Here is a 21,100-nt window from a genome sequence, read left to right as displayed (position 1 = left end):
TGAAACTGGAAGATAGAAGTTTCTTAAACAGGGCTGGGGCTATGGCTCAGCGGCAGAGTGCTCGCCTAGTGCGTGCGAGGCCCTGGGTTTGATCCTCAGCACCACACACACAAAAAAAAGATAAAGTATTGTATCCAACTGCAACTAAAAAATAATTATTAAAAAACAAAGAAGTTTCTTAAACATCCCCTGTCCCCCACATCAGAGGTTCCCTCATTATCAACATCCCACATCAAAGTAGTATAATTGTTAAAGTTGATTGGCACATGTTAGTCACCCAGAGTTCATAGTTTATATTAGGGTTCAGTCTTAGTTTTGTACATTCTGTGAGTTTGTACAAATATATAATTGCATGTGTCTATCATTTAGTATCATGCAATATTTTCACTGTTCTAAAAATCCTTATGCTTCCCCACCACTCATTTCTTGGTAACCATTGGTCTTTTTATTGTCTTCATAATTTTTCCTTCCCAAATGTCCTCCAGTTCTGTTCATGCTGCCACAAATGACAGAAAATTTCATTCTTTTTTATGGCTAAATGGTATTATTTCCTGATGGTAGAAATGTGGTTCTACCTACCTTTTGTGACTTCATGAACAGATAAATTTTCTTTTATCTGTTCATCCATCTGTAGGTACCTGGGTTGATTGTCATGGCTATTGTGAATAGTGCTGTAATAAGCATGGGAGTGCAGAATGCACTTGGGACTGTTGGGGTAAATTCATATACAGTAAGGACATGATGGAAAGATTTGAGATAAGAATTGGAATGGAAAGAATTTGATGAACATTTTGGCCAGGAAAGGTAGTTGAGCAAAAGACAAAATTAAGAATGACTTCTAGTGAATAACGAAGCTGTTAATTACATAATTCATAACTGAAAGAAGCCAACTTAAGGAGGTAGAGCAGAGGAAAAGAGTGCATTTAATTTGGGGTATTTTGTTTTCATGCCGGGACGTCCAGGAGTACATGTTGACGTCTGGGTTGAAGTGTAGTTTTCATTATCAAAGTGGATAGTTGACCCAAAGAAAGCATGGAAATTGAAGTGATAAGAAAATCAGTTTCAAAAGTTTAGCATGTCCAGGAAGTAGTTTAAAGTCTTGGAACCTCAGGCTCATGAAGTCACAAAAGGTAGGTAGAACCACATTTCTACCATCAGGAAATAATAAATAGCTGGCATTGATTAGTCTCTGACAGTGTCAGGCTTATGCTGCATTCTGCTGTGGATTATTTCGTTAGCCTTCATAATCTGACAGTGGAGGAACTGTTATCTCCATTTTACAGAGGATGTGTAGAGAAATGAAATTATATGCCCAGAGTCTTTCAGTTTCCTGACTAAACTAGTTTTTATTTTATGGACTGGGGGTGTTGCTCAGTGATAGAGCATTTGCCTAGCATGAGACCCTAGGTTGATCCCAGCACCAAAAAAGAAGAAGAAGAAGAAGTTGATATTTTTAACTCCAGAAACCTGACCTAGAAACTCTTAAACATGCCACACTCCAAGTTATGATTCTTTTTTAAAATTATTTATATTTTAGTTGTAGTTGGACACAATACCTTTGTTTTATTTACTTATTTTTATGTGGTGCTGAGGATTGAACCCGGGGCCTTGCACATGCTAGGCGAGCATTCTACCACTGAGCCTCAAGTATTAAAAAGATTACAGGGCTGGGATTATGTGGCTCAGTGGTAGAGTGCTTGCCAAGCATGTGTGAGGCACTGGGTTCGATCCTCAGCACCACATAAAAATAAATAAAAACAAAGGTATTATGTCCGTGTACAACTAAAAAAATCAAAAAAAAAAAAAAAAAAGGACTACAGTGCAAGTTTTCCTTGCATACATTCAGTTCTTTTTCCTTTCTCCCAATGGTGACCTCCATTAGTAATTTGTATGTTTTTTGTATAAAATATGAATATATTTATGATTAACTCATTTTTATACAACATGACACATTAGTAGTTCTTTATCTTATTCTTCTTACTTAATATCTTAACAATCTTTTCATATTACATGTCAAAAGCTTCCTAATTCTTCTGTTGTTTCACCAACTAAAGTGTTCCATTTTATGGATCTACCATAATTTCTATTTAACTAGTCTATTAATGGGCTTACATGTTATTCCAGTTTTCTGTTATTTTAAGAGCTTTCTATGGGCTAGGGTTGTGGCTCAGTGGTAGAGCGCTTGCCTCGCACATGTGAGGCACTGGGTTCAATCCTCAGCACCACATAAAAATAAATAAGCAAAATAAAAATATTGTGCCCATTTATAATTTAAAAATATTAAAAAAAAAGAGGGGCTGGGTTTGTGACTCAGCGGTAGAGTGCTCACCTAGCACGTGCGAGGCCCTGAGTTCAATCCTCAGTATCACATAAAAATAAATAAACAAAGGTATTCTGTACAACCAAGAAATAAAGGAAGGGAGGAAAAAAAGAGCTTTCTAGCAGTTATTTTTCCTATGGTCTTTAAAATTTTCATGTATGGTTACACTCTGAAAGATTTACTGATATTCCTGATTCAATTATATTTATAAATTTATGTTTTTTAAAAACCAATTTTTTAAAATTGTTGATGGATCTTTATTTTATTTATTTTTATGTGGTGCTTAGGATCTAACACAGTGCCTCATACATGCTAGGCAAGCGCTCCACCACTGTGCTACAACCCCAGCCCAAATTTATGTTATTTTTATAATTTTTAAACATTCTAAATGTGATACTTTTTAAACAGATCAGATCTTCTTTATCTGAAAAGGTTTTTAAGGTGAAGGAAAGCGATATAATCAGCTTTGCAGGTGGATACTTAGTTGATTCATTTCTGTTTTCTATGTACTCTGCTGGAAGTTAGAAATACAAATAACTGTGAATGTTGTTTGTCTCCTAAAGGATACACCCACATAATATTGTTATTAAAAGAATAGGTGAGAACTGGGGTGTGGCTCAGTGGTAGGACAATTTCCTAGCATGTGTAAGGCACTGGGTTCAATTCTCAGCACCATGTATAAATAAAAGAATAAAATAAAGGTCCATCAACGACTAAAATTTTATATATAAATAACTCTTTCAAAAGGGTTGGTCTCATTATTTAAAAAAAAAAAGAATAGATGAGGCTTTTGAGGTATAGAAGGTTGGTATATTTGATGGCTATTTTTCATGGAATTGAGGGTGGGCAAAGGAAATATTAACTTTAAACTTTATTTTGAAAGAATTTTAGGCTTATATAAAAGTAGTAGAAATAGTCACTCAGATCCCTCATTTAACATTTCTGAACCATTTGAGAATAGGTTGCAGACATGAGTGCCCATTACTCCATTGGATGCTTCCTTTAAAACTTAATTCCCTTCTACCAGGACACTCTCCAACATAACCACTTCAGCCATCAAAATCAAGAGATTAACAATGACACAATATCACCATATAATCCATGAACTCTATTCAGATTTTGCCAGTTGTTTCTGGAATGTTCTGTATAAATCCAGAATTCATTCTGGCATCACATGTTATGGTCAATTACTTCTTTTTAGCCTCCATCAATTTTTCTCTCTTTTTTTTAAATACCTTTATTTTAATTTATTTTTATATGGTGCTGAGGATTGAACTCAGGGCCTCACATGTGCTAGGCAAGCACTCAATCACTGAGCTACAGCCCCAGCCCAACTCCATCAGTCTTTAACAATTATTTATTCTCCTAAGATTTTATGAACTTAAAGTGTCTCAATCTGGGTTTATCTAATATTTACTCATGATTTAAAAATTTTGGCAAAATACCAGAGAGATGATATGTGTGCTAAGGTACATGATACAGATTTTTTGATAAGTCCCATTTCTGGTGATAACAACTTTTATCACTTGTTCAAGATGATGGGTTTTGAAGTGCAGGGTTTCTCCAGTATAAAGTTAATAATTATTTTGTATTTACTAATGAGTACGTTTATAGGGAAATACCTTAGAATTATGTAAATATCCCATGCCTTATCAAATGTTCACCCACCAGTTTTAGCATTTATTGACAATTTTTGTCTGAATTATTATGATAGTTGCCAAATGGCAATTTTCTGTCTTGCTTCTCTATTGTCATTCTATTGTAGGGTAGACCTTTGCAACACTCCCCTCCCCACCCATACACACACGTTTCTTTAGTCATGTCACTATGAATTTACAGATTTAATTTACCCAGTTATGATTTATTAGTATTTTATTTTTATTTTTATTTGGCCAGAGGGAGCCCCTACAAACTAGCTCTTGTGTGCTTTTGGAATAGTTCATCATTCTCTGAGCATTTCCTTACAACTGGCATGTTGTTCCTTGCTCCTACCTTGGAGACAGCTAATGTAGAATGGTCTTTAGAAACCAATATATGGTTGTGCTCATTACTACCTAGTATCATTATTTTGGGGTTCTTTTGAAGTATAGACATAGGAAATGTATGTATGCATGTACACACACAGATATATACACATACATACATGACTTTTTATGTTTCTATGTATGTGTTAAGACCATTAAGGGCTGGGGTTGTAGCTCAGTGGTAGAGTGCTTGTTAAGCACATGTGAGGCCCTGGGATCGATCCTCAGACCACATAAAAATAAATAAAATAAAAGATATTGTGTCCAACTACAACTAGAGAAATAAATATTAAAAAGGAAAACGTCAATTGAAACCCGTAGGTTCAATTCTAATTCATGATGGAGTTTATTCTGACCATCTCCTTTTCTGTGTATTTAACTTCCTTCTCCCTCTATGAGAAACCTGGTTCCAGTTGTCCTTGGTCTGTTTACTTGTTTCCTCAACTACCTACCCTCAACCCATGTTACCAAACTAAGCATGTTCCCTCTCTCCCTTCCCTGGGCACACTGGCCACAACTTCAGTCCTGCTACAGAGGAAAACATTTTCTGTAATCAAAATTAGTTCAGATATGAAAATAACATCCATAAATCATTGTGTTTCTATACATCGATGATGAATCAGCTGAAAGAGAAATTAGGAAAGCTATCCCATTCACAATACCCTCAAAGAAAATAAAATATTTGGGATTCAGTCTAACAAAAGAGGTGAAAGACCTCTACAAACTACAGAACACTAAAGAAAGAAATTGAAGAAGACCTTAGAAGATGGAAAGATCTCCTATGTTCTTGGATAGGCAGAATTAATATTGTCAATATGGCCATACTTCCAAAAGCACTGTATAGATTCAATGCACTTCCTATTAAGGTTCTGATAACATTCTTCATAGAAATAGAAAAGGCAATCATAAAGTTTATTTGGAAAAATAAGAGGCCCATAATAGCCAAAGCAATCCTCAGCAAAAAAAGTGAAGCAGGAGGCATCACAATATTAGACCTTAAATTATTATTTTTTTTTAATATTTATTTTTTTAGTTATTGGCAGACACAACATCTTTGTTGGTATGTGGTGCTGAGGATGGAACCCGGGCTGCACGCATGCCAGACGAGCGCGCTACCGCTTGAGCCACATCCCCAGCCCAGACCTTAAATTATACTACAGAGCTATAGTAACAAAAATGGCATGGTATTGGCACCAAAACAGACATGAAGACCAATGGTACAGAATAGAAGACAGACAAATCCACATAAATACAGTTATCTCATACTAGACAAAGGCGCCATGAACATACTGGAGAAGATAGCCTCTTCAACAAATGATGCTGGGAAAACTGGAAATCCCTGTGTAATAAATGATACTACACCCTTATCGCTCACCCTGCACAAAACTCTAAAGTTGATCAAGGACCTAGGAATTAAACCAGAGACCCTGCATCTAGGAGAAGAAGAGGTAGGCCCAAATCGCCATCATGTTGGCTTAGGAACTGAATTCCTCTATAAGATTCCTAAAGTGCAAAAAGTAAAGTCAAGAATCAATAAATGGGTTTTTAAGTCCTTTAAGTATATGATTTTTATCAAACTAAAAAGCTTCTTCATAGCAAAAGAAACACAAGTATAGAAAGAGGGAGCCTACAGAATGGGAGAAAATCTTTGCCACCTGCACCTCAGAGAATTAATCTTCAGGATATATAAAGAACTCAAAAAAAACCAATAGCCCAGTCAATAAATGGTTAAAGGAACTGAATAGACACTTCACATCAGAAATATGAATGACCAACAAATACATGAAAAACTGTTCAACATCACTAGCAATTAGAGAAATGCAAATTAAAACTACACAAAGATTTTATCTCCAGTCAGAATGGAAATTCTCAAGAATATAAGCAACAATAAATGTTGGGGAGGATGTGGGGGAAAAGGTATATTCATACATTACTAGTGAGACTGCAAATTGGTGCAACCACTCTGGAAAGCAATATGGAGATTACTCAGAAAACTTGGAATGGAACCACCATTTGACCTATTTATCCTACTCCTTAACATATACTTAAAGGACTTAAAAGCAGCATACTATAGTGATATGGCCACATCAATGTTCATAGAGCTCAATTCGCAATGCTAAGCTATGGAGCCAGCCTAGGTGCCCTTCAACGGATGATTGGATAAAGAAAATTCCATATATACGATGGAATATTACCACAAAGAAGAATGAAATTATGGCATTTGCCAGTGAATGGCTGGAACTGTAGACTATCATGTTAAGTTAAATAAGCCAATCCCCAAAAAACCAAAGGCTGAATGTTCTCTCAGATGTGCAGATGCTTACACACTATAAAGGGGCTGGAGGGAAGAATATAAGTTGATTGGATTAGACAAAGCGGGGATAAAGGGAAGGGAGGGGAGATGGGAATGGGAAAGACAGTAGAATGAATCAGACATAACTTTCCTGTGTTCATATATGAATACACTACCAGTTTAACTGTACATCGTGTACAACTAAAGAATGGGAAGTTATACTCCATGTATGTATGGTACGAAGAACAAAATTTTTTTAATTAGTTCAGGAAAATAATAAGGTGGTATTTGACTCTTGGGAGTGAAACTAGGTAAAAGGAGCAGGATGAAAGGGAGAGGAGCGGGTTGAGGGAGAAGCTTGGTTTGTTTGGTACTAGGGATTGAACCCAGGGATGCTTTACCACTGAGCTATATCCCGAGTTCTTCCCCAGTCCTACTTATATTTTTATTTGGAGACAGGATGTCACCAAGTTGCTGAGGCTGGCCTGAAACTTGTTATCCTCCTGCCTCGGTCTCTCAAGTTGCTAGGATTACAGACAGGTGTGTGCTGCTACACCAGATGGCAGTTTACCTTTTAGTATAAATCCTTCTGGACCTTGTAAAGTTTTATACCATATGCTTTTCTTATCTATTCAAAAAAATAAATGTGTAAAATATATTAAGTTCAGGATCTTTGCTGTCTGTGTCCTCTTAGCTGATTTTTTCCCCATTATTTAGGGAAGAATTTAGAATCTTTTGTTTTTTCCTTAAGTGTATTTGACTCCTTTCTGTCCTTTAGGAAACAATACTTGTTTCTATGGGAAGTGCTATTACTGCCGAGAAACAGAGCCAGCTTGTGCAGATGGAGACACAATGGAGGGATCTGTCACGCTTTGGCTTCCAGATGTGTGGCCTCTGCAGAAACACCGACACCCCTGGGGCAGGACTTACCGAGAAGGCAAATTGGCCAGGTAAATGCTTCTCTGAGCCACAGCTTAATTCTCCCCTGTGCCTCGTCAGGTGCCAATCCTGCATAGGAGCCAGTCATTCATTCTGTCCAAGAGTTTAAAAAAAAAAAAATAAGAACTGTCAGGTTAAGGGCAGAAGGCAATGCCAGTGTTTCAATAATAGCTTGTGTCCTTATGACAAAAACCTGAGATAAATCAACATTTAAAAGAAGGAAAGGTGTATTTTGGCCCTTATTTTAAATATTTCTGTTACTTTTTATATAGATCGTAATTATTCATGGTTACTTGGCCACATTGCTTTGGGCCTGTGGTGGCACAGTACCTCATATTAAAAGTAGATGGCAGGGGGCTGGGGATGTGGCTCAAGCTGTAGCGCGCTCGCCTGGCATGCGTGTGGCCCGGGTTCGATCCTCAGAACCACATATAAACAAAGATGTTGTATCCACCAAAAACTGAAAAATAAATATTAAAAAAAAAAAAGTAGATGGCAGGGGAGGACACTCACCTCAAGGAAGCCCAGAAGCAAAGGGGGCAGGGAGGCTGGGGTCCCAATGGCTCTTCCAGTGGCTTAACTTCTCGGCCCCACCCCCTACAGGTTATACCACCTCCCAGTAGCTCTACATGTTGGCAACCAAACCTTCAACACATGGCCTTTGGGGAACATTTGAGATCCAAACTATAACATTCTGCTCCTGGCCCTGAAAGGCTGTGTCCATCTCACGGTGAAAAGTGCATTCAGTCCATTTCCAGGAATCCCTGAAGTCTTAACTATTTTAGCATTGCTGAAAAGCCCAAGTCCAAAGTCTCTCTGAGACTCAAGGCAAATTCTTAGCTTAAAAAAAACAAGTAATACACTTCCAAGATCAGTGGCACAGAGTAAACATTCCCATTCTAAAAGAGAGAAATAGAAAAAATAGCAAGAAGGAATCAGAACAAAGCATGACCAAACTCCCAGCAGCACAAACATTAAATTGTTTAGCTCCATGTCTGGCATCTGGGGCATACATGATCTAGCTTCAATAGGCTTGGGCAGCCCCACCCTTACTGCTTTGCCGCATAGCCCACCTGGCCTCTCTTCAAAGCATGATCATTGCCTTCAGCTTCAGCAGGCATTCCCTATTCCTGGTATCTTTGCCCTCCCCACCTCATTTTTTTGCCAAACTGTTTTGCTGTTTACTGTAGTAAAGTACAACAAATAATGTACAGACTGTGAATAAACATAATGGAGCCAACAAACATCCATCCCCCCTCCCCCGCAGCCAGTACAACAAAACAAAGCAAACTAGAACATTTTCTTTAAGATTTTAAGCAAGTGAGATAATGTGTCATTGTCAGGTGACTATAAAAGGTAGAAAATGGCCATCAAGCAGCAATGGATCCTTATAGAAGTACAATAAGCAGAAATATAAACATTTTAATTGCTGTAGACCCCCAAATATCTCATAGAACTAGAATCACCAGGAGCTGAGGGTGTAGCTCAGTGGCACAGCATGTGCCATGCATGAGACCCGAGTTCAATCCCCAGCACTACAAATAAACAAAAATAATCTTGGGCTGAGAATGTGGCTCAGTGGCACAGCACTTGCCTAGCATGTATGAGGCCCTGGGTTTGATCCCTAGCACCATAAAATAAAGTTAAAAAAGAACTGGAATCACCATACTAATACATATTTTAGTACCTATTCAGAAAGCAGAACACAAGTCTATAAGAACACTAAGTCACCTTTCCCGTTGCTTTCTTTTGCAGGCACGCTTTGAAGTAACTATTACACAACATCATGGCAGTTCAGCAACTCTTAGTCTTTTTATATAGATCATAATTATTCAACAGAAGTAAATACTAGAAGAAATTTGAGGCTTCAATATAATTACCATGAGAAACATGGAAATTATTTTCTTATATGTTTTGAAAAGGGCAAAAGCTTCTTTCTGTTGTGCTGATCTTTCCCCAAATATCCATACCGGCCACTAAGTTGAGTGGTAGAATCCTGGGCCTCAGGCTTCAGGGCATACACTCCAGAGCAGAGAAAGAGTAAGCAATTGGGCCATATTACAGAAGGACTTGGTATTTTTTTTTTTTTTTTCTTTTCAGAAGCATTCCAGTATTGTCTCTTCAGCTTTACCATGTGCTTGACAAAGCTTGCAATTCTGGCATTTTAATAACCTGTACCTACAACAAATCGTGGAATTCTGCCCCCCACATTGTCATACAGATATGCCATTGTGTGAACATGAACATTCCACATAATTTAAGACAAGTGCCTCAAGGGTGAGAGCCTGCTATAGACTGAGAGCCAACATTTGGCCACAAGTTTCAAGGAAAAAATGTTTTGGGGGCAGGGAATTAAACCAAATGAAAACAAGAGCAGATCCCAAACCTCATAATTTATTTTACCTAAACAAAACAATCTGGCCCAATTTAAACTCTAGGTTCATCACTGCAGATACAGTTTTGTGCTGCACTTAAAGTGAAACAGAGAGGAAGATCATTTTGGTGACTCTCCATGGCTTCTATAGACTCCTTTGTGATAAGCATGGCTATCCATTCACCGTTCAGTAGCAAAGGCAAGGACAATGGCATGGTGTGAGGGTGGTCCTTCTGAAGGCCATGCCTCCCATCTGCTGCTAGAACATCTCAAAGGCATCTGTATCTTCCATCTCCGGCTAAGCTGAAGTGTCATTCATTGCTTGCTTATCAAACCTGAATGTAACCAGACTTATTGACAGGTCTTTTCACAGGCCTTCATCAGCTTGCTCATCTTGGTCTTGAACTGTGCCACTGAGCCACCCTCCCCCACCACTTTCAGGTTCATGTGTCATTCTCCATCTTCACTCCCTCCTTGGGCTTCTCCAACATGGCTTGGTGGTAGTGGAAGAGACGGCATGAAGTACCTGGGTCTTAGTCCCACCATTCTCTTGCTTATTCCTGGCATCTCTAATTTCCTGGGGTCTCCATTGAAGCTTCAGTTTCACTCTCATACCTTTATGTATTCCCCTCTCAGGCTGTCCTTTGAAATTTGACTGTAACCCCCCAACTCTTAGATTCTGCATGCCTGCAAAATCAGAATCACTTATATGACACCATGGTCTGCCACTGCCTTGAGCAGTAGCCAGACCCACTTGATCTGTAGTTGCAGTGGCCTCTAAGTGCTTTGATGGCTGAACACAGAATGTTAGGGAAACAATTCCTTAGGCCCTGTGTGAACAGGGAGCCCCAGCCCCAGTGGTCTCTTCTCAAATGAAAGGTTTATACTTTTTCATCCTTTTGAACCTGTGATTATTGGGGTCTGGCTGATTCCATCTTTTATATTCTTCAGGTTCAAAGTACTTGGCTTCTTTTTAATGGCACTGATGTCTTCAGCATCTATACCCTCTTTGGCCTGCACTTTTCACACTTTTCTGGACAAACTGCAAAATTAAGAAATCTTTTATCTGCTTTTGGCTACCAGTTCTCACAGTAAAATTGGCTAAAAGCAGCCTGTAATGCCCATATTGCTCTCTAAATGCTGTGCTGCCTTGAAGTTTCCTTTGCCAGATAAACTAGTCTGTCACTTTGAACCCAGCTTCACACAAAGTCTTAGAGAATGAACAAAATGTAGACAAAGTTTTTACCAAAATTTTAACACAAGTGGCTTCTAGTCCAATTCCCAACACAGTCCTCGTTTCCCTCTGAAACCTTTACTTTCCTTTTGTCTGTCTTGTGAGTTTCTACCAGAATCTCCCATTAATCCCTGCTTTCAGCATTCCAAACTTTCTCTAGCCTGCTTCTTCACACGTTTTCTAAACTCCTCTTGCAAACCAATTCCAAAGGTTTCTAAACCATATCATAAGGTGTAGTCACAGCAGCGACCCTACTTCTTGGTACCAGCTCTCCGTGTTAGTTTTCAATCATTGTGACAAAATACCTAAGATGATAACTTGGAAAGAGGAGAAATTTATTCTGACTTAACAGTTTCAGAGCCATGATTGCATGCCATGATCGCAGTTTCAGAGAGCATGGTTGGTTGGCTCTATTGCTTTTGGAACTGTGGGGAGGTATAACATCATGATGGGGAGTAAGTTGTAGAGGAAAACTGCTCACCTCATGGTAGCTGGGAAGCAAAAGAGTAAAAGGAGCTAGAGCCTCGACATCTCCTTTAAGGGCACACTCCTGATGCCCTGGCTTCCTTCCACCAGGCTCTGCCTCCTGATAGTGCCACAGACTGGTAACCAAGCTTTCAATACATGGCCTTTGGGGGACATTTAAGATCATAACAGCCAGATACATTGTTGGCACTCAGTAATTCTTGTGATGCTGCTTGCCATCAGGTGGGAGTATGATGAGAGCTACTGTGATGCTGTGAAGAAAACATCCCCATATGACTCAGGCCCACGCCTCTTGGACATCATTGACACCTCTGTCTTTGATTACCTGATTGGCAATGCTGACCGCCATCACTATGAGAGCTTTCAGGATGATGAAGGCGCTAGTATGCTCATCCTTCTTGATAATGCCAAAAGGTAAGGCCAGCAGGACTATCTTTTGTTCATTTCCATGCATAAAAGGATATTTTCAAGCATATTGTGTTAGCTTTCCATCACTGTGACAGGCACCTGAGATAAATCAACTTCAGAGGAGGAAAAATCTATTTTGGCTCATGGTTTCAGAAAGGTTTGCTGGCTCTGTTGCTTTTGAGCCTATGATGAGGTAGAGCATTGTGGTGGGAACACATGTTGGAAAGAAGGTGCTTGTGACAGCTAGGAAACAAAGAAACAGAAAGAGGCTGGGGTCCCAATGTTGACCTCAGTTCCTTCCATTAAGCCCTACCTCCTAATGCTTTCCTGACTCTCCAACAGTGCCACAGGCCAGTTGGCATTCCTTTAGCATGTGCACCCTTGCAGGCCACCTAGTCAGCTTTTTATTGCTCTGAAAAAATACTGGAGATAATTTAAAAGAGATAGGATTATTTTGGCTCATGGTATCATTCCATGGTCTTCATTCCTTCAGAACCTGTGGAGGGGCAGAACATCATGGGGAACATGTGGTGGAGGGTAGCTGCTAACCTTACGGTATCTGGGAGGGAGGGAGGGAGGGACAGCCGGACAAGCACTGGGAACATCTCCAGTGACCTACTTCCTTCAACTGGGCCCTACCTCCTGAAGTTTCTATCACCTCCCAGGAGGACCACCAGCTAAACCAAGCCTTCAACCAGTGAGTTTTGGGGGAACATTTCAGATCCAACTATAGCTGGTGTCCTGGAAAATATCCAGAAGACAATTGATAGACACTGTCCTTCCCTACACCCTCAGGACTTTAAAAAATGGAAATTGTGGTCCACTTCACAGACAACTGGAAGTCATGGTTATTCATTTGTCATTGCCTACATCATTCTTTCTTGGTTATGATGTTTATAGAACATCAAATCTGAGAAATGCAGTTCTACTAGAAAGTGAAATGTATTTACTATTAAATTCTATCCCAAGGTTTGTGCAATTTAAAAATTTATTTGATAGGATATTTTGCTATTTTTGTGGCTAGCTAGGTCCAGGCTTTTGCTGTTACGAGGGGAAGAGTAATTGCATGGCGATGATATGTAAAGACAGATGACTTTTGTCTTGAATAAAACAAATTTATTCATTTTGAATAAATAGAATGTCCTTATTTTTATTTTTTAGGCCTAAGCTCTTTGGAGAGCATATTGTATTTTCATTTTGTACACTGGATGTATTTTCCATGGTGGCTGGCTCAGTACCATACTTTTAGTTACATTTAATAAGTAGTAAATAGAAAACTTCCTTGGAGCCCCAGAATTGTCCAGAGTGGGCCATGCTGTTAACACTGGATGCTAGGAATAAATTGAGACGTGGCTGCTCGGCAGAGTGCTTGGCCAGAACTTGCAAATGACACTATCTATTATGTTGAACAACAGGTACCTCATGCTCCTTGAAAATGGTGACAGCTACCCAAGTGAAAGGCCAGCAAACACTGCCTTACCCTGTAAACCTATCACAGCAAAGCAAGTAGTGACCAGGGCTGTCTATATTCCTGAAAAATCTTTGTTCTTACTTGTGAAAATGATCATTTTGGGGCTGGGGTTGTAGCTCAGTGGTAGAGCACTTGCCTCATGTGGAAGGCACTGGATTCAATCCTCAGCACTACATAAAAATAAAAAAAGGTATTATGTCCAAATGTACAACTAAAAAAATATTTTTTAAAAATGAACATTTTGTTAAAAAATCTTATGCTTAGTGGTTAAGCACCCCTTGGTTCAACCCCCAGTAGCCCTCCAAAAGATCATACGTATTACAATACATGTGCTTGATATATATCAGAGTAATTCCTTAGTTCATTTGAGCTGCTATAACAAAATACCTTATATCTCTTAATTTATAAGTAGCAGAAATGTATTGTTCACTGTTCTGGAGGTTGGGAAGTCCAAGAACAAAGTGCCCCAGATTTGGTGTCTGGTATGAGCCGGTCCTCATAGCTGGTGCCTTCTGTGTGTCCTCATGGGTAGAAGAGGTGAATAAGCTCCCCAGACCTTTTGTATGAGGGTACGGATCCATTCATGAGATTCCCATTAATCATAAAGGACCCCCTCTTGCATTGGGCGTTAGGTATCCCTGAGTTTAGAAGACAAAACATTTTACCTTTGTAGCCGCTATTCCTTTTGTTATTGGAAGGCCTGCACTGTACTGTGGATGGGTTGTCTCTCCATTTGTTAAGGTGAGCTGGGGAAACAGTAAAAGGTTGCCAGTTTTTCCAGCATCAGTTCTCCTTTCCTAACTCTGAATTACTGCTAATACCATTTTTATATCTGCCCCGAGTCAGTACTTTCTGAGCCTCTGGGAGCCATTTTCCAGTTTGAAGCTGTCCATATACTTACTTGCGGGGATCAGGGTATTGTTGATTTTGGAGTAGGACAAATCGTCATCTGCCTGTTTGAGGGAACCTAATATGAGCAGCCTTTATGTCTCTCACCACCCTTTAAAAGCTTTGCAAGTTTAGGGATTTTCACATCCTCCCTTTGGTCTGTGACCTCCATGCTCTGTTACCATGGTTATGATCCAGCACCTTGCAGTGTGTTGGCAGGAAAAAGTATCCTTGTAAATGAGTTTATTTGTTGTTTCCTACTTTGGTACAGGCTGTTACGGATCCTTGTCTAATTGGTCACACCCTACTTCTTTTGAATTTAAGTGATTTGAGTTGCTGGAGCATGAAATTATCTAGAGTCACATTTGAGTTTCTTATAAAATTTGCTGATGCTTTGAACCTAAGAAGAGAACTGGTATTTCTGCCTCATTCACTCAGTTTTCTTTAATTTTCAGCTTTGGGAACCCCTCGCTGGATGAGAGAAGCATCCTTGCCCCTCTCTATCAGTGCTGCATGTAAGTTACACTAGCACACGGTGCCTGCGGTGCCTTCCCTTCCAGGCTGTCAGAACCGTGGATCTGTTTTCTTGGCCTTAAAACTTCCTGCTCCCTGAGCAGTGATTTTCATACTTTTTCAGTCCAGAACCCTTAGAAGATCCTGAGATGAGGGTCAGGGAATGGCGGATGGGAAGCTCTTATGCTCTGGGCATTTGTGGCATAATTCTGAGTAAGTAAACTGGCCAGCATCTGAGCTTGACAGTCCCTCTGTGCTTAGTGCAGAGATCGATTTTCTTACTTTTCTAATTAGTTGCAGAGCAGGCTGCCTCTTGCCTACTGCCTACCTAGTGAATTCCACTTCACACACAGGGTGGTAAGAACTTTCCTTCTGAGATAAATAAAAGATCCTCTTTGGGGTTGGGGTTGTGGTTCAGTGGTAGAGCGCTTGCCTAGCACGCACGAGGCCCTGGGTTCAATTCTCAGCACCACATAAAAATAAATAAATAAAATAAAGGTATTGCTTTCGACTACAACTAAAAAATAAAAATAATGGAAGGCCTGCACTGTACTGTGGGTGGGTTGTCTCTCCATTTGTTAAGATGAGCTGGGGAAAGAATAAAAGGTTGGAAGTTTTTCCAGCATCAGCTCTCCTTTCCTAACTCTGAATTACTGCTAATGCCATTTTTATATCTGCCCCAAGTCAGTACTTTCTGAGCCCCTGGGAGCCATTTTCCAGTTTGAAGCTGTTCATATACTTACGTTGGGGAATAGGGTATTGGTGATTTTGGAGAGAAAAAATTCTATTTTTTTAAAAAAGATCTTCCTTGGGCTGGGGATGTGGCTCAAGTAGCGCGCTCACCTGGCATGTGTGAGGCGCTGGGTTCGAGTCTCAGCACCACATAAAAACAAATAAAGATATTGTGTCCACCTAAAACTAAAAAATAAATTAAAAAAAAAGGTCTTCTTTAATTGGTGGCTTACTCTGTTGTATGCTTCTATTAACAGAATATCACAGATTGGGTAATTTATAATAAACAGAAATGTATTGGCTCACAGTTCTGGAAGCTGAGAAGTCCAGTGTCAGAGCACTGGCATCTATTAAGGGCCTTCTTGCTGTGTCTTCATATGGTGAAGGCAGAAAGGCAATGAGAAGAGAGGGCCACCTTTCATAGCAGCATAAGAAAGCTCTGCCCTCACAGCCTCATCACCTCTTAAAAGGTCTCAACTCCTAATACTTTAACAGTGACAGTTCAGCTTTCAGCATGAGTTTCAGAAGGAATAAACATTGAAACCATAGAAGTTGGGCTGGGGTTGTGGGCACAGGTGGAGTGCTTGTCTAGCATGTGTGAGGCACTGGGTTCAATCCTCAGCACCACATAAAAATAAATACAAGTCTGTCAACAACTAAAAAAAAAAAAAAAAAACTAAAAAAAAAAAATCATAGTAGTTGGTGAGATAATTAAGGAAAGTAGGTATCCTTAAAATAATTCTTTTTCTATTTATATTATTGTGAAACTTTTAAAATTAAAAGAAGGAAATTAAAAAGATCAATGAACATTTAAAGATAATTTTCTTAACACTGTAACACTATACGCTTCTAAGCATATAGTCTAATAATTCTCATAACACACACATTTTTGCTCCCCACAGACTTGGAGTAACTTTTTCTCCCCACCCAGCATATGAACATTTTTCCATGCTATTAAATTTTCAAAGCTGCCTAGTATTTCTTAGAATGGTTGAGCAATAATTAAACTATTTCCCAATTGTTGGACATTCAGATTGGTTCACATTTTCCTGTTACAAATAGCACTGCAGTAAACACGTGTAAAAAGCCAACATGTAATGTGGCTTACTGCTAACATAGAGGTAATTCCAAAACAGAAGTGATTTCTTTTTTGTTGTTTTAGTTAAAATATTATACATAATTTTTTTCTTTTACTTTTGCTGCCAAGCAAGATAACTCCATTTGACAGTGAGAGGTTTTTATATAATTGGTTCTAAAACTTTTTCTTCCAGCATTAGGGTTTCCACCTGGAACAGACTGAACTACCTAAAGAATGGAGTGCTAAAGTCTGCCTTAAAATCTGCCATGGCCCATGATCCCATCTCCCCTGTGCTCTCTGATCCTCACCTGGACGCTGTGGACCAGCGGCTCCTGAATGTCCTGGCCACCGTGAAGCAGTGCACTGACCAGTTTGGGATGGACACTGTGCTGGTAGAAGACAGGATGCCTCTGTCCCACTTGTAACTGTCAACAGAAAATAAGTGAAACTTATTTTTACAAAGATAGAGAAACAGCACAATCAATTCCAAATGGTATGAGATGGCTTTGGAAGTGCCAGCAGCAAGTTCTGGTGGTGGAGGACAGGGTGGCCTTGGGTGTCTTTGTTTTTTTCTGTAGTGGAAGCAAAAGCAAAGACCACAAGTGTCAGAGCTTGGGATGTTCCTGCAGAAACACCTTCCAGCGTCCTCGGCAGTTGCCCATTTCTAGCAGTGGTCATCAGCATTGGTCAGTCTGTGTTCCCATACCAAAGGACAAACAGGTGTGACATTTGGATAAGTGAATGCTGGGATTGCTTCCAGAGTGTGTGTTTTGAGGAGAACCTTGTAGTCCTTTCTCCACACCTGTGAATTTTGTGGAAATACTTTAAGATCTCTTGTGTCTTTTTTACCAAGACTAGTCTAATTTGAAAGCTTACTGCCTCCTACGGAGTGGCGGCAAATAAAACTTTGTCTATTGAGCCAAAATAGCATTCTCTGTTGGAGGGGATATGTTTTTAAGATAAGATTGAAGGGAAGGGCAAAATTGGAAAGAAGTTCAGGTTTTTGAGCAATTGGGTAGTATGGTTTTGATGATCTTAATGGAGGGAAGTAGAGAGACACCTGGTAGAACCAGAATCTGGAAGATGACAGGTTTCCCTGTATTTAAGTTCTTAGGTGTGTAAAAGCAAATATGACTTTTACCTAGGTAAAATCTGCATTCCCACAATTGTGTCCAAATTAACCAAAAAAAAAAAAAGGTCTCTAGAGAAAATTATTTTACAACTCAAACATGACTCTTTATGGAGAATTTTATTTTCCTCTTTTGCCTAAAGCAGCTGGCAGATCCTTTCCAAATTAACAAAGCTAACTGAAATAATACCTTGAATAAGTTAGGCTGCCTGTGATCTCTGTCATCTTCACTTCTTTCTTGAAATGAATTTCCACCATTGCCTTTAAGACATTTGGTCATTGAAATTGATGTTTTCGTGAGAAAAGGCAGCTCTTCTGCAGAGGACAGTGTACACCCTGGTGGTGGCTGGACAGAGCTGTGACTTGGGCCACACAAAAGACTGGAATCAAAAAACTGTAAGCCTTCTGAGCCTTGAAATTAAGGAGGTTGACAGAAGGAGCCTGAAGATTTTGGTTTATATCAAATCCTGATTTCATTGCTTAGTCTCATTTGGATTTTTTAACCCATGGTATATAATCTCCTCTTGGCACTCTCAATTCAGACTGTTGAAATGCAGATTCTGGAGTGTCCACAACTATAGAAAATTAATCGAGCAGAGCTGGGCAGGCCTGGGACACTCACGCTTCTGTGCATTCAGAGACCAGTGCCCTGCTGCATCTTGACCAGATGCTGTTGAAGTTTTGTACCGCTGCCAAGCATACACTAATATTTAAACAGAGTGGTCGAACACATTTCATGACAGCCATTGGAGACCAATTTTGGGTGACCAAAAACAGCTTTCAAATTTATGCCCATTTTCTCACACTGAAAGATAACTGGGTACTTGTAAGTACTTTAAAATGACATGGAATTAGGAAACTTTTATACTTTTTATATACATCTTGAGGTGGTTATAAGAATAGACCAAGTTTTTAAAAGGGTATTGATTTAAGAGGACAGATGTTAGCAAACAACGCTGAAATAGTGTTGACAAAGAAGTATTAATCCCAGTTGTAAGACCACTTGCTGTGTGAGCCCAGGAACTTCACAGTCCACCTTGGTTGATGCTTAACCTCAAACTTCTAAGAGCCAATAGAACGGACACCAGTATGCTCTGCTGTACTCTGCTCAGGAGTGTTCATGGAACTAAATTATGGATTAGTGTTCTTTTCAAATATATGCTGCCTTTGGTGTACAACAATGAGATGAATAAGAATTGTTCTCAGAACAGGAAATTTATTCATAACATCAAAGGCAGAAGATTCTGCTAAGGGCAAAAACAGGAGGGAAAGCTTTTTTGGCAAATGTTCTATCTGACACATGCCTGTATTCCTAGCTACTCACAAGACTGAGGCAGGAGGATCATAAGTTCAAGGCCAGCCTCAGCAACTTAGGGAGACCCTGTATCAAAATAAAAACAGCAGAGAATGTAGTTGAGTGGAAGGGTGCCACTGTACCCAGTACTGTGCAAAAAAAAAAAAAAAACAAAACATGTTTTCTTCAGAGCATTTGTAGAAATTATACCATTTCATTCTTTTCAAACTCATGTTCTTAAAATGTGTTCAGAGCCATAGTGGTCAGAATTAGAACTGAGCTGACATGCTGAGAACATAAATTTATGTTCTAAGTTAGAATTGGATTAAGCTGGAAAAGTGTGTTTAGGTCAATCTTAGAGAAAACTCACCATAAGCTTATAGCCCTAAAACACAAATACTATGTTCTGTTTAAAAAAAATCTTTTTAAAAGTTTTGTAACACTGGCCTCCTTTGGATTTGTTATTAGAATCTGGAGCTATTGCAGTCAAACCATTGGAGGGTTTTTGTCAGCTCTAAGTTAGGTATGCCCACTGAACATCTAGATAGATGCAGATATATTTAATACTATAAAAATAGGAAAATCAGAACTGATTGTCATTTTTGCTCTCCTCCTCTCCTCCCACTTCTTAAAAATGTGTTTTCCAAAATTTGTAGAAATTTGGGCATATAGTTTTCATTTTTAAACTGTTCTTTAATGATATAAGACTGAATTGTGATTTGGCAGGAAAGGTATAAATAATTCTCTGTGCAAAAAAAATTAATATTGTTGAATATAGTTTAAGGCATTTCTCCCTATTGGCATTCAGGGTTAATATGTCAGATGAAATGTAAGAAGAAAATGGAGGAAGTAGAGCACATTTTTTTGCATATTATTTTGGGGAAAGTCAAATCCTGTACAAGCCAATTTTTTAATGTCACTTGAAGGCAGCATTTTCTTCCACAGAAATCCGTCTTTTCTTTAAAAAAGAAAAAAGCACTTTGGCCTTTCCTTCCCATGCACTGTATTCCCCCAGCCTCCCTTCCCAGTCTTCCCCGTATCTATTCTCTTTGCCAAGTAACTGATCACCCTTTGGGGATGGTAACGCCTCCCTTGGTGAGTTGTCTTGTGCAAGCCGTCCTATGATCTTGAGCTTCAGGAAACATGGGTGAAGTTGTTTGTATTTGATAGTCACATAATTCTAGCAAGGAAAATGTATTTATTTTGACACAGGAAAACTCTGGCTTACATTGCCGAAGGACTTGAAGTTTATAAAATGTTTTCTTCTCAGTCTCTGTGCGTGGACCTTCAGTAACACATAGATCATCCGTTCTGCACACACCTGCCAGGCAGGCCTGGTAAGCCAGGTGGGGACACCTGTCCCCCGGAAGCTTGCTTGGGGTTGGGAGGTGAGGGCTGGGGCAGCTTTTCTTCCTTCCACTCCTTCATTCTGGGCGAGAATAGGGTTTGGGTACTGTACTGTGCTCTTCAGAAACAGAACATTGGGGGAAACAAAATATTACTCTGAAGCTAATTTATTCGCTTAAAAGGAGGTGTAAGAATCACTACCCTCATGTTTGATCTGCCAAGGATTTCCTCTCAGAGCTGTTGCACAAATAGAGGATGTACTTGGTAAGACACCACACAATACAACTAATGTGTTCTATGGGTTTTGATGCTGAAAATAAAAGATTTTAATAAATATTGGGGTATCATCTTTTCCTATGAATCTTTTTTCCTGACTTTCAGGATTTTACCAATGTTTTCTATTCCAGTTTCCTCCTTGTTTTTGGCGAATAGATTCTATCTTTTGCCCCCACTTAAACTTCCACAGGATTACTTCACAGCATCTTATGGATAAGACCTTTGAATTTCCTTACTAATCTAAAGGTCCCTACAGTTGTAACTATACCAAGTTTCTCATAGAATCATTTATCG

The 21,100-nt window shown here is 39.3% G+C and overlaps 1 protein-coding gene across 3 annotated transcripts in view; it reads left to right on the top strand.

Moving 5' to 3' along the window:
• The window catches only part of Fam20b (FAM20B glycosaminoglycan xylosylkinase), a 50,332-nt gene extending 29,468 nt beyond the window's left edge, over positions 1–20,864 (top strand). For all 3 annotated transcript variants that reach the window (XM_027934949.2, XM_027934951.3, XM_071600276.1), the window contains 4 exons: positions 7,416–7,587; positions 11,893–12,084; positions 14,893–14,952; positions 16,954–20,864. In XM_027934949.2, coding sequence (XP_027790750.1) covers positions 7,416–7,587; positions 11,893–12,084; positions 14,893–14,952; positions 16,954–17,185 — 656 coding nt within the window. In that variant the 3' untranslated portion in view covers positions 17,186–20,864. The remainder of the gene's footprint in view (positions 1–7,415; positions 7,588–11,892; positions 12,085–14,892; positions 14,953–16,953) is intronic.
• The last annotated feature ends 236 nt before the right edge of the window (positions 20,865–21,100 follow it).

Source organism: Marmota flaviventris, chromosome 12 (genome assembly GCF_047511675.1).
Source record: "Marmota flaviventris isolate mMarFla1 chromosome 12, mMarFla1.hap1, whole genome shotgun sequence".
NCBI classification, from domain to species: domain Eukaryota; kingdom Metazoa; phylum Chordata; class Mammalia; order Rodentia; family Sciuridae; genus Marmota; species Marmota flaviventris.
Note: the sequence above shows the minus strand (reverse complement) of the source record. Positions and strands in the feature narration are given on the sequence as shown.